The sequence below is a fragment of the Sebastes fasciatus genome, chromosome 2 (genome assembly GCF_043250625.1).
Source record: "Sebastes fasciatus isolate fSebFas1 chromosome 2, fSebFas1.pri, whole genome shotgun sequence".
NCBI lineage: Eukaryota > Metazoa > Chordata > Actinopteri > Perciformes > Sebastidae > Sebastes > Sebastes fasciatus.
Window position 1 is genome coordinate 26,921,541 of NC_133796.1, and position 12,648 is coordinate 26,934,188.

The 12,648-nt window shown below is 41.7% G+C and overlaps 1 protein-coding gene across 4 annotated transcripts in view; it reads left to right on the forward strand.

Moving 5' to 3' along the window:
- The window catches only part of syt7b (synaptotagmin VIIb), a 120,986-nt gene extending 109,213 nt beyond the window's left edge, over positions 1-11,773 (forward strand). For all 4 annotated transcript variants that reach the window (XM_074616361.1, XM_074616378.1, XM_074616370.1 and 1 more), the window contains 5 exons: positions 3,944-4,211; positions 4,304-4,473; positions 4,785-4,899; positions 5,098-5,297; positions 7,489-11,773. In XM_074616361.1, coding sequence (XP_074472462.1) covers positions 3,944-4,211; positions 4,304-4,473; positions 4,785-4,899; positions 5,098-5,297; positions 7,489-7,593 — 858 coding nt within the window. In that variant the 3' untranslated portion in view covers positions 7,594-11,773. The remainder of the gene's footprint in view (positions 1-3,943; positions 4,212-4,303; positions 4,474-4,784; positions 4,900-5,097; positions 5,298-7,488) is intronic.
- Positions 11,774-12,648: the final 875 nt, after the last annotated feature.

The window sequence follows — 12,648 nt, forward strand, 5'->3', positions numbered from 1 at the left end:
AGACTGTTGGGAATATCAACATTTTCTTCAGACATATTATAAAATTACCAAGAAAAACAATATATGACTAAAATTACAATATATTCACTTATTATGTAAGGAAAAATTAACTTCCAAGGCCTCCGCCATTTCTGACAACGTCAACAAACACGTCACAACTCGTGAACTCTGAGCTTTCAGAAACTTTCCACTTACGAGAGGTTGTGAATACCACAAGAGGGGGGCGTTCATATGGACTCTTCTTGTGAACACGGTAAACATGAACCCATTTGAAGGCATCATTACTCAAAAGAAACTATAGTGCCTGTTTATTGTAATGGAGGTGTAACGTCAGGTGAAAACACAAGGAACTTGACTCAAACATATGACACAGAAAGGGAAGTGAATTCCAAAACACACTGTCTTTATTTGCCAGAAACAGGTATAGTCCACAGGAGGTCAGTCCAGAAAGGCAAAAGTAACCAAAAAAGGCCATGTGCCAAATCTGGCCCCTCGCAAATTTTGATCCGTGCCCCCTTATCACTTCAGGTTCTCAATCAATTTTGGCTTACTTAGTTGTGGTCTGCACAGCAACGTGTGCCCCGTACACCAAACACACAGGTGTGCCTCCACTGTCTGCAAACTAGCTAACACAGAATGGCACAAAAAAGGAAAGTTGATGCTGAAAGCTGCATGTGAGTTTTACCTGACTGCAAAGTTTATGTCATTTATAGAGTTTTATGTGTATGTATGTGTTTGTATGTATGCCTCATCTTTTTCCTCTTGTCATTATGCCTTTGCATTCCTGCATTAAATCATGCTAAATCGTTAACCTCTGTGGCTTCTAGTATCGTTTACATTACCGTTGCTTAGCAGCGGTGTTCGACTTATCCACTTGAACGCCAAACATATCGTGTACACGACTTCCCATGTTGTAAACACGAGGTCACAAGGTTCATTTGAAGGCACCATAAATACACAATGAAAGGAGGGTGATAACGAAGGACAGGTGAAAACAATCACACGGGCAGGAAGTGAAGTATCTAAAGGTGAGTATACCAAAATAAAACAGGAAATAATACTTGAAAACTGGAAACAAGGGAAACATAGGACATGACAGGAGGAACATGTCAATCAGTGCAACATGTGTCTCATTTTTGTAGTTTCTGGACAACAATGGAGGTCAATGGCAGAGAAGAATAAGCTACATCAGGCTTTAGAAAGACAATATTTGTTTATACGAGTAGAATATCACCAGATTTATCCTTCAAAGTATTGCCCAAACCCGGCTATGGCCCGGTTTTGTGCTCCGAGAGGATTTGCATCTACTGCACATGGGATGTTTGGGTTTCAGAAAAGTAAATTAGAAAGCAGAATTTAAGAACTTTATGAGAAGGGAGGACTCTGGGAAAAAAAGAAGAGGGCCCAACACAGAAAATGGGGAAAAGCAATTTAGGCCAGCTGTTGGGTGGAGGACTGCATAATCAAAAGTGATCATATTCAGCATGGAGAATGAGGCTGAGCAGCACCGTCAGAAATATGTGGGAGAATACCGAATTGGATATTAAATTTCTGGATCTGCTTCTTGAGTGATGCTTCTAGCTCTTCCCTCATCAGATAGCACTTTTTAAACTGGATTTCTCTCCCTCCCTCCGGGCCACGCCACCATCAGTCAGAGGGTCTGTCTACCAACTGATAATCTGCCTCTCATCTCCACACAGCCATGGACAATTTGTGCCGTTATCGCACAGCAGACAGCGGCCGTGTGACATAACATTGTGCCATTTTGCCAGTTAGGAGCTGGGTTTTTAATGTTGAAGTGCAGAATTGGTGCCCCCTGTGGATTGGAGTGTTTAATCTGTGTGTGAACATGCTGAGTGAATATGAGTTTGACCCTGATGATAGTGGTGCAATTCTCATGGTAGTACATTTTGTAGGCACTCAACTGTCAGTTTAATAGATCCTCCTGGTTAAAACTAATACAGATTAATGCATCAGCCCTGCTATAAATCACACCTTCATGAAGTTATATATTAATATATAAGTTTTTGACATGTTGATTCAACTTCATGGCAAGGTTATAATAGTTTTGAATTTTCAATTAGTTTTATTTAGTTTTTCAATTTCATTTTAGTTTAGTTTTTATATATTTAGTGTTAATTTTACAGTAGTTTTAGTTAGTTTTTGTGAGGGCCAGGTATAATGTCTCAGAAGTATGTAGCTACATATACATACATAATACATGGTTGGAGAAGTGTATAGGAATGGCCTTAGTGTTTAATCTTCGTGCTACTTTATTGACGCAATTTCGTCATAGCGCCTTCTCCTGGAATGTCAAGTCCGTTCATTTTTTTGTGGTTCAATGTCACAAGAGTTAACGGAAATTTGTGCTGTCTCCTTTTTTCAGTTGTGATATATCATAGCTAAAAAAAACTAAAACTGACATGAATTTACATCCATTTTTAATTTTCTTATTAGTTTTTTAACCCAGGCAATATCGTTTCAGTTTAGTTTTAGTTTTTCTTAAAGGACATCATTTTTATTTAGTTCACCAAAAATCATTTCCACTGTTAGTTTATTATAATAACCCTGCTTCATGGTTGAGCTTGATAGTTCATTCTTGACTTTGGAAACAACGGTTGACAAAACAATCTCAACTCGAGGTTCACTCGTTTGTGTTGTTTTGGAGCTTTCGACTGTATCACACGGCCCCCCGTGAAGAAATTGTGTTGTGATGTTCAAACCTTTCATGATTCTTAGGAATTCTAGCTGTATACCAAATCACTCCCTCATTGACTCATTCACTATTCCTTATTCAGCCTGTTTGCCCGAAAAGGCATATGAATGCCACGATAATGTAAAAGGCATTTAGCGTGCAATAACAATGCCTTTCTTGCATTTGGCATGCCATTTGTACGCCATGAGTCCAATGTAAACGCATCCGTATAAACATGCTTCGCTCAGAGCTAGTGACGTAGAATAGAAAGCGAGAACGGCTGCTTGTGGCGGACGGGAGGGGAGATAGATGGGTCCAACAAACACACAACTTTTAACCAGGAGACCAATGTTTTGTTTTGTAAGTTACGTTAGTGACGTTTGTCGCATGTTTTTCAATGACATTTGTGACGTTGTTTCCGTATGTGTTTTACTTAACTTACGTACTTATTTTAAGCCCAACCATGATGTTTTTCCTAAACCTAACTAAGTGGTTTTGTTGCCTAAACGTAACTGCAGACCTTACTGTAGTTTTGTTACGTGACATACAAATGATACATGAAAAGCTTACAAAACGTCCTCATGACACGTGGAATGTCCGTGTGATGTCGTGCTATTTATACGCATATACATTTAGTAGTTTACTCTACAGCGAGCACTAAATTGAGATTTTAGACACTTATGAATCATCATCATTTTGTGTCATCACTGACAGATGTATTGTTGCTCGACTGTAATTTATCGCATCTATAACAGGCACCACATTGCATTGTGGGATCGTAGAAAGAAGTGTACGTGCTACGGACAGTACTGCTGCAGTTGGTGATGCTGGTATACTGAGGGGTGTTTTTAATATTTTGTCCACGATATTTAGCTGTATCTTAAGAAGGTAATCAATAACCTGGTGCCTGGAGAGTGTTTCTCTCCTGGTTTACTTCATAATAAAATAATATTCATAATTTTAAGAGCAAACTAATCTCATGTGAAATGTGATTTGTTCCTTTATCTTATAATGTACCTCTGAGAGATGTTCATTGTAAGAAAGAATCCTTTTCTCCTCTGAGGATTTAAGTGCTTCTGAAAATTTAATGAACAACGCTAAATCTATATCTAATAATATCTTGTTTCAAAATAGAGGAATGAACCGGTAATAAAACCAGTAAATGTTCCCTCCATTACAATGCAGCTATCAACCACCTGGGGTTGAATAAAAAGATAACATCACATTTATCTCCTGTGTCTCCTTTAGTTGTCTCCAGGCTCGGAGGAAGATGACCACGAGGGTCCGGTGTGTGAGAAGCTGGGTCGTATTCAGTTCAGCGTTGGATACAGTTTTCAGGACTCCACCCTCACTGTCAAAATCCTCAAGGGCCAGGACTTGCCTGCGAAGGACTTTTCCGGCACCTCCGATCCATTTGTCAAACTCTACCTGCTGCCAGACAAGAAGCACAAACTGGAGACCAAAGTGAAGAGGAAGAATCTGAACCCCCACTGGAACGAGACCTTCCTGTTTGAAGGTTTGATGGAGGAAGCTTTAACACATACATAATACATGAACACAGAGCATGCAGGCACTCTCAAGCTGTTTCTTTTCTGTGATGTTTCTCAGGGTTCCCCTATGATAAGGTGGTCCAGAGGACTCTATACCTGCAGGTCCTCGACTACGACCGCTTCAGCAGGAATGACCCCATAGGAGAGGTGTCCGTACCCCTCAACAAGCTGGACCTGGCCAACATGCAGACTTTCTGGAAGGAGCTGAAACCATGTAGTGATGGCAGCGTGAGTAAGACGGAGAAGAGGCGGGGAGGGAAGGGAAGGGAGGAGGGGTAAGAGAGAATGGGACAGAATGTAACGGGTGATGTCATTCCTGGCTGCCGTGATGCTCTCAGGGGAAATGTGGCAGCGTGCTGGTGGGAGAAGAGAAAGAAGGGAATATGGAGAGGCTGACAGGTAGACGGAGAGAACACAGACAGCCAGAGGAAGAAACAGAAATACACAAAATGCAACAGAAAGGGGAACAACATGAAAAAGGGGATAAAAAAAAAAAAAAACAGTAAACAATTCGCTGTTGTTGTGTGTGATTCCTCCAGGGGAGTCGAGGGGATCTGCTGGTGTCTCTGTGCTACAACCCCACAGCCAACACCATCACTGTGAGCATCATCAAAGCCCGCAACCTCAAAGCCATGGACATTGGAGGCACTTCTGGTATATACATGCTCCTTCATCTCCCTGTGTCCTTTTATTGTTGCCCTTCTACATCAGTGCTGCTTCAAAATAAAAATAGGAAAATTATGTTTTTTTGTTCACTACTCGAGAAAATCCATGATAGCTAAACATGGCATTCAATTATGGCAAACAGGAATGAGATATTGTAAACAAACTGGCACCTTTCCCTCTCCTCAGACCCCTATGTGAAACTGTGGTTGATGCACAAGGACAAACGCGTGGAGAAGAAGAAGACGGTGGTAATGAAGCGCTGTCTGAACCCGGTTTTCAACGAGTCCTTCCCCTTTGACGTGCCCGCCCACGTGCTGAGGGAGACCACCATAATTATCACCGTCATGGACAAGGACAGGCTCAGTCGCAATGATGTCATTGGAAAGGTATCTCCTTCCCTCTTCTTAGCTTCTTCCTCCTTCTTCTTCTTCTTCTTCTTCTCTTCCTCTGTGTTCTCCTGACTGTGTGACAGACCATCAGCAGTTGATCACTGAGCCAGTCTCTACTGACCCCTGCTGGAACACACTCACCCATCTGCTGCATTGTGAATGATTAAATGAGAACCAGTTGCTTTCATTTAGACTGATACCAATAACAAATAAGCATGACATGTAAATACAGTCACTCCCTTAAAATGTACATTTTCCATTCTCACTAAATTTAGAAGGTGTGCCCAAAGTCCCCCAGCCATAACTGTAATACGCCTTTTAATTTTAATATAGCGCACATTGTATTATTGGACATTTGTTACCTGAACATTTCCAAATATGGAGCGGGTCCCCTCTCCACGGAGTCCGCCATGTTGCAGCACCATGTTTCTACAGTAGCCCAGAACGGCTTGGGCCGGAGTCGATAACGTTACTCTCTCCCGTCGCCACCACTCTCTCTCTCTTGCTTCACCACTCACTTCCCATGTACACACACACTCACACACTCTCCTCCAAATAACCTACGCTACTCTTACAACAAATGGCTCTAGAGAGGGACATTCGCGTTTTCGCGTCGGCCACCGTAGCTCTCCAACAAGCTTGGCAAACGGGAGAGGCTTCAGGTTGCAATCTCTTCACCTCATCGCTAGATACCACCAGATCCTACACACTGGACCTTAAGAGAAACAAATGAACCTGTGAATGTTTAGGTTGCAGTGTTACCACGGTATTTATCCAGGCTAAGAGTCCAGTTAACAACTTGAGATGCAAGACTGGATTTGGAGTTGAGAGATGACGTGTACGACGAGATTGTTTCACAAGTAGCCAGTTTACAAGCTAATTTTAAACCAATAAAAAGCTAAATGATCGTCAGACGATAGCCGGTGGGTTCCCAGATTGCATTTCGGCCGATGTGTTCCGCCTCTACTGCTCTCCACACGGACTGTTTACCAGCATTCAACCTCAATTCAAGCCCGCTCAAACGTTATTGGTCAATACTACTCGGACCACAAACGGACACAAGAGCGCTTCTGATACCAAAATCCTGTCCCGTTGCTACAGACTCTACATGTGAATGCAATTTATAGATAATTAGTCAGTTAGTTACTTGCTTTCTGGAAGAATTTCTTTGAAAGAACTGCTCCATTTTCAATATTCATTAGTTATTCATTTGTCATTGGAAACTTAATTCTTCATTTCTGTTCAACTACATGGCTGACTGTAGACAAAGTCACCTTTTTGCCTGCTCATTGACTGAAAGAGTCTACGCTATGCGAGCTCAACAATTAATAGGAATTAATTCATTGGAAGTGCACCAATTTAACACTCTCTGCTTCAGTTATAATTATTGCCATATGACATTGTTCGTTTCAGGACACTTCTTAGGAAATGATTAGGAATTTACATCAAATAAAGTATTGCCTTAGTTTTTGCTACTACACTATATCATCCACATCAATTTTATCCCTTTACAGAATCATATACTCAACTCTAACCGCATCAGTCCCAATTCCTTGTGCATAATGACTGATTTAAACCAAATAAATCAACCCACATCTATAGATATATATACTGGAGAACAGAGCTTTAACACAATTCATAAATTCATAATTTCGAGCCCAGAGCTCCAATCAAATCCTTGTTCCTTCAGACACGGTAATAATAATAATCTTTGAGCTGTGTGCTGCATAGATGAGCTACTGTGCTCCCTGTCATTCATACACATCTACAGTAATTGCCACCCTAACCACATATATTATCTGCCTCCACACAGCAGTAATAATACGTTGCCTATTATAACCACACTCATAAATAACTTGGAACTGGTCGGAGGACAATGAACAGTACTTCCTGTGACACGTACGGATCAGGGGTTTCTTTCTACATGAGAATTACTTAAAGACTCAGCGTTTGATCTTCATTAGCGGCAGCATTAGCCTTTCTCAGGGTAGAAATCTCATCCTGTAATGGCTCTTTTTCTGCCCTGGATTTGAGTTTAATTCAGATTAGAGTGACAGGCTTAGCGGTGAAAGCAGGGCTAGACTTAAGACTCACAGTGAAGGTTTTTTTACTTGATACTTCCCTTCACAAATAACATCAATCTCTGTGTGACATTACATGGGTTACACTGATTCTCTCTTTCTCACAGATTTACCTCTCATGGAAGAGCGGCCCTGCAGAGGTAAAACACTGGAAAGACATGATGGGGCGTCCTCGTAATCCCGTGTCCCAGTGGCATGCTCTCAAGGCCTGAGTGACCCAGCCACCAACCTGCCTACAGTGTTTCCTCCCTCAGATTCAGCATCAGCCTCTCAGCCCCCCCGCCCTCAGCACATAACCCTCGACTCCCTAACTGCAGTCTTGAGCTGCAGACAATGTGTGTCATCTCTTTGTTCTCAGGCTTCTTTGATATCCTCCGCCCTCACCGTTCCTTAACTCTTACCCTCGTCAAGTCCTGATTCCCACCTGACCTCCCCAACCCCTGTCTCATCTCTTTGTCTGAACTTAATGTCTTTGATGTCTCACTTCCTCCTTGTGACCTCTTTCTATGAGATTTTTTTTTTTTTTTACTCCTCAGTCCTTTTCCTCCACATTGTCGACCATTCCCAGTGTTAAACACCAGAGCAGCACCTTTTGCCACCCATGAATACAAACTACCAACCAAAAATGGATATTCCTTCCATCCTCTGTGGCGGGCTGCGGTCAAACATGCACCCGAGTGTGAATGGCACTGACCTGTGCGACCCATTTACCACCTTCATCTGGTGTCGCAGTGAGTAGTCTTCTAATCTGCTCCTCGCCTCTTCGTTCACGTCTTCTTCCGTTACTGTCACTGTTCCTCCTCCATACCCATAAAATGCCTGAAACATCAGGAAAACCGACACAGGCAATGGAAGAGTGATGGGCCGTATTTAAGATGGAATTGAACTGGACTCTTGTCGCTCAACTCATGTTTAATCTTTTTTCACTTTTCACTCTTTCTCTGGCACCACTGTAATAATTCTCCCTTGGCTGGAACCCTTCGTTGTCTGTGCGTGCTGTGGGTGATGTGCTGTAAACCCCAAATGAAGTTCTTCAACAACAAAAAAAAGGATATGAACATTTAACACTGGTCCATTAGGTCAAGTGTCAAGAAAAAAAAAAAAGGTTTTCTTTGGAAAGAAATCCCGATGGACAGGAAAAAAGAGTAAAATGATTAATGTTGTGTTTTCCTTTTTGTTTTTTCAAAAACCTGTTCTTCCAGACACTGAAAATAAGCAAAAAGCCAGCTTCCATGTGTGTGTGTGTGTGTGTGTGTGTGTATGTGTGTGTTTGTGTGTGTTTGTGTGTGTGTGTGTGTGTGTGTGTCTGCGTGTGCGTGTGAATGAGGGAGTATTTTGGACTTGAACAGCTAAATTAAGATATTGTTGAAAACAGCCCTTGATAACGATGATGAAAATATGGTGTTGTTAGAATTAGTGGTGTTGAAGTTAGCTGAAGGCGTGGGGAGGTCACTGAGGTTAAAGGGTCAGTCCACCTAAAACAAAGACACACACACACACACACACACACACACAGTATTTTCTAACGTACCCCTGGTGGTATTAAGCCAGGCAAATAGTTTCAGATGTATAGCTATGTTGTGGGTTTGATCTTCTGAAATCGCTGCTGCCACCCCAAATACAAAGGAGATAATTAGGATTTCATTGTGGCGCTCACTGCATTTGAAATTGCTTTTGAAAAATTCAACAGCAGCTTGTCTCTCCAGAAACAATGTTCTCGTTAATCGGATAATCCACAAACACCTCAGTGAACGGTTTTCACTGGGACAGGGTGAAATCGGTGAAAACATCTCACAACAACCTCCGTCACGGAAACTAAAACTGAAACTTCCTGCATGTCTTGATGTCACTAGTGAGCAAGACATGCTCTAAAACAAATCTTAACTCAAGGTCCCCTTACTAGCATTTCTTACTGCTTGTGTTTTTTCAACCACATCTCACAGTTTGCTCGGTTGAGTCCTTCACCTATTGGTGGTAAACAGACTGTTCAACCCCCCCACCAATGAACACCAAGCCCAAGACTTCAGTGATGGCATCAAAACACCCTGAGGAAGACCAAACTAAAATCATTGGAAGCAAGGGCCCCACAACTGGTTAATTTTGATACTGCCAGGAATTTAATAGAAGTCTGTCATTCTTCCACCGCGAGATCTTAGATTCAACTCAGCAAACTCGATGCCAGCCCGTTCCCGTTCCCAGGGCGTCAAATACCGAGGTTTTTTCACAGCTGTCGGCGTGTGATACCGCAGCACAAGGCACCCTTTAGTGCCTGTATGAAACGCACCGGGCTTTACATTAACTAGAGTGTAAACCCATCCGTGGCAACAGTAAATGCTCAGAGAAAGTGTGCCGGGATTGTGGTGACGTAGTGTTAAGAGCGAAAAGACACACATAGGGTGGGAGGGGGGGAGGTAGATGGGTCAGACCGCTGTTCATGTCTTGTGCATTAAGTTTCACTTTCACTTTACAAACGTAGTAGTTTTAAGCCAAACCATGTAGTTCTTTCCTAAACCTAACTACAGTGGTTTTGTTGCCTAATCCTAAAGTGACGCCAAGGGGCGTGACAAAGCGGCAGAATGTGACGAGTTGAGATGAGAACGTGTTGTAGCTGCAGTTTAAAGGAAAAAGCTTGAAAGTGGACCTTTAGTTTAGGTTACACTCAATATTTGATGATTCGGGTGAACTGACAATTTATGTACGTAGGCACGAAATGGCTTTGTTAGGATAACAGATGGTAATTGGCTGAGAAATCAGATGTAGATTAAATAAATTAATCTAAATTAACTATCCCTGCCATGTTACAATGTGTTTATCAGCTGCATTAACCTGTGCATCAAACCTGGAATAGGCATTACAAAACACCATGAACCTTTTCTTTTTCATTTTTACAGAGCACTATGAGTCAAAGGTCGATATTAGACCTGATTTTTAGGGTTTTGAACCAAGTACAAGTCAGTCTTCCAGTTGTTTGCTTCACTGCCTGAACGTGATCTCCCCCAATACCTCCCATATAGACATTTATGAAACATATGAAAGAGGGAAAAAGTCTTTTAACATTCCACTGTCCGTTTTTGTCTACTGGATGTGTGTATGTGTGTGAGCGTCAATATTTGAGCTTTAGTTTGTGTGATTGTATTTCCTGTGAGTCCCTCTGTGTGTATATATATCTGCACTGAGTTCTATTTTGCCAGTTTAATACAGAACAACATTGTTTACCGTTTTTATTCTGTATGAAACAAACCAGATGTACAAAGGAAAAAATATGTTTTTTTAAAAGTTGTCACTTCTTTAAGAATCACTGCACTTGTTGACGATGCTGGAACAAACCTCTCTTCATAGCAGGGTTATTTATTCTCCTAATGAGTGGTTTATTAAAAAGACGTTTGGTTTGGAAGGGAGGCAGATCTGTCATACGTGAGCTGAGAGTGAAGGTCAAAGGATAAAATGTCACAAACAAGCTTTACAACAGATAAAACCTGTTTTCTTTGACCATTATACATAATTTTTAGTTCAGACAGAAGCAGCTACCAACATTTTGTCCTATCTGTCCTTCCGATCTGATTCACCGAGACCAAAAAAATGAAGGGTGACGTTCCCCCCCAAAACACCCCCGCCGTGCACACATGCTTTCTGGCACAAAGTGTCCTGTGTGTGCCTTATAAACCCGCCACGCCGTGCTCTTCACCATATGTGCTCCCCCTCTCCAAGTGTCAGGTAGTGGGGGAGGGAAAAAAAGGTGAGACAGGAGATAATCATCACCTCTTTGCATTACTGTTAGCTACGTCTCAGGTCAGAGCAGAGCATCGGAGCATCCCAAAATAACCAGGAACACAGTCGTCTGTGTGTCCTGACGGCCCTGTGTGTGAAACAAGGCTTTACATTCCAAAGGCTTCAGTGAAAGTCACTTTAATCAATGCAACTTATATATTGGTAAACAGTCAGGGTTTGGTATGTTTTAGTTGTAAGAAATCGAGCTAGATGTTTGATGTCTACACTCTTCACTGGCCAAACACCATAAACTGGTAAATTTCACTGGACAAGCTCGTATTTCTGATTTAGGGCATTCTCTTGGGGGACTGCTTGAGACAAAGAGAGGTTAACCAGCAACATTTTAATTTATATACTGTACAAATGATTGTGAAGTGTCCTGTATGAAAAAAAAAGAAAGAAAAAAAATCATCAGTATTTACTGGGGTTGTTGATATCTGTCTGTCGTTGGTATCACTCAGCCCCCTCTTTCACTCCCTCTTCTCTTTGTAGTTACACATCCGTGGGGTGCACAATGTTAAATATCAACCATTTATTTTTTTGAGATCTGTACAGTGTATATAAAAAATATAAATGTGTATATAAAACAAAGATACTTCTGGTATTGTTATGAATTTTTCAGAAGCTTGTTTTTATTATTTCTATTGTGTTACAACAAAAAGGTTTATCTTATTCAAAGGAATGCGTGGAAGAAGTAATCAGATCCTTTACTTAAAGGAACAGTGTGTAGCATTTAGGGGGATCTTTTAGCAGAAATGGAATATAATATGAACTAGTTTGTTTTCTTTAGTGTATAATCACTTGAAAATAAGAATCATGTTTTTGTTGCCTTGGAATGAGCCGTTTATATCTACATAGGGAGCGTGTCCTATTCATGGAGCCGGCCGATGTGTTTCGACAGTAGCAGAACGGACAAACCAAACACTGGCTCTAGAGAGAGACAGTCACGTTTTAATAATAATCTTTATTGTCCACAAATTTGGAAATTTGCCTTTGGCTTCATAGGTTGGTGAAAACACATCATAGTAAATCACAATACATACATTAAATAGCACAACATGCATGCAGACAACAATAACGGACATGGTCCCAGTGTGAATGGTGTTTACGAATTTAGTAAAGTTATTGCATTTGGTACGACCAAATGTTTTTTTGCGTTGAAGGGAGCCAGCTGAGGTGGTTCGGGCATCTGGTAAGGATACCCCCTGGGCGGTGTTCCAAGCACAACCAGCTAGGAGGAAGACCCAGGACTAGGTGGAGAGATTATATCTCCACTCTGGCCTGGGAACGCCTCGGGATCCCCCAGTCAGAGCTGGTTAATGTGGCCCGGGAAAGGGAAGTTTGGGGTCCTGCTGGAGCTGTTGCCCCCGCGACCCGACCCCGGATAAGCGGTTGAAGATGAGATGAGATGAGACTTTTTATGAATGTACTTGGTTGCTGTGGCGGATCTGTAACGTCTTCCCGAGGGCAGTGTTATACATTCTTTAAAAAGAGGATGA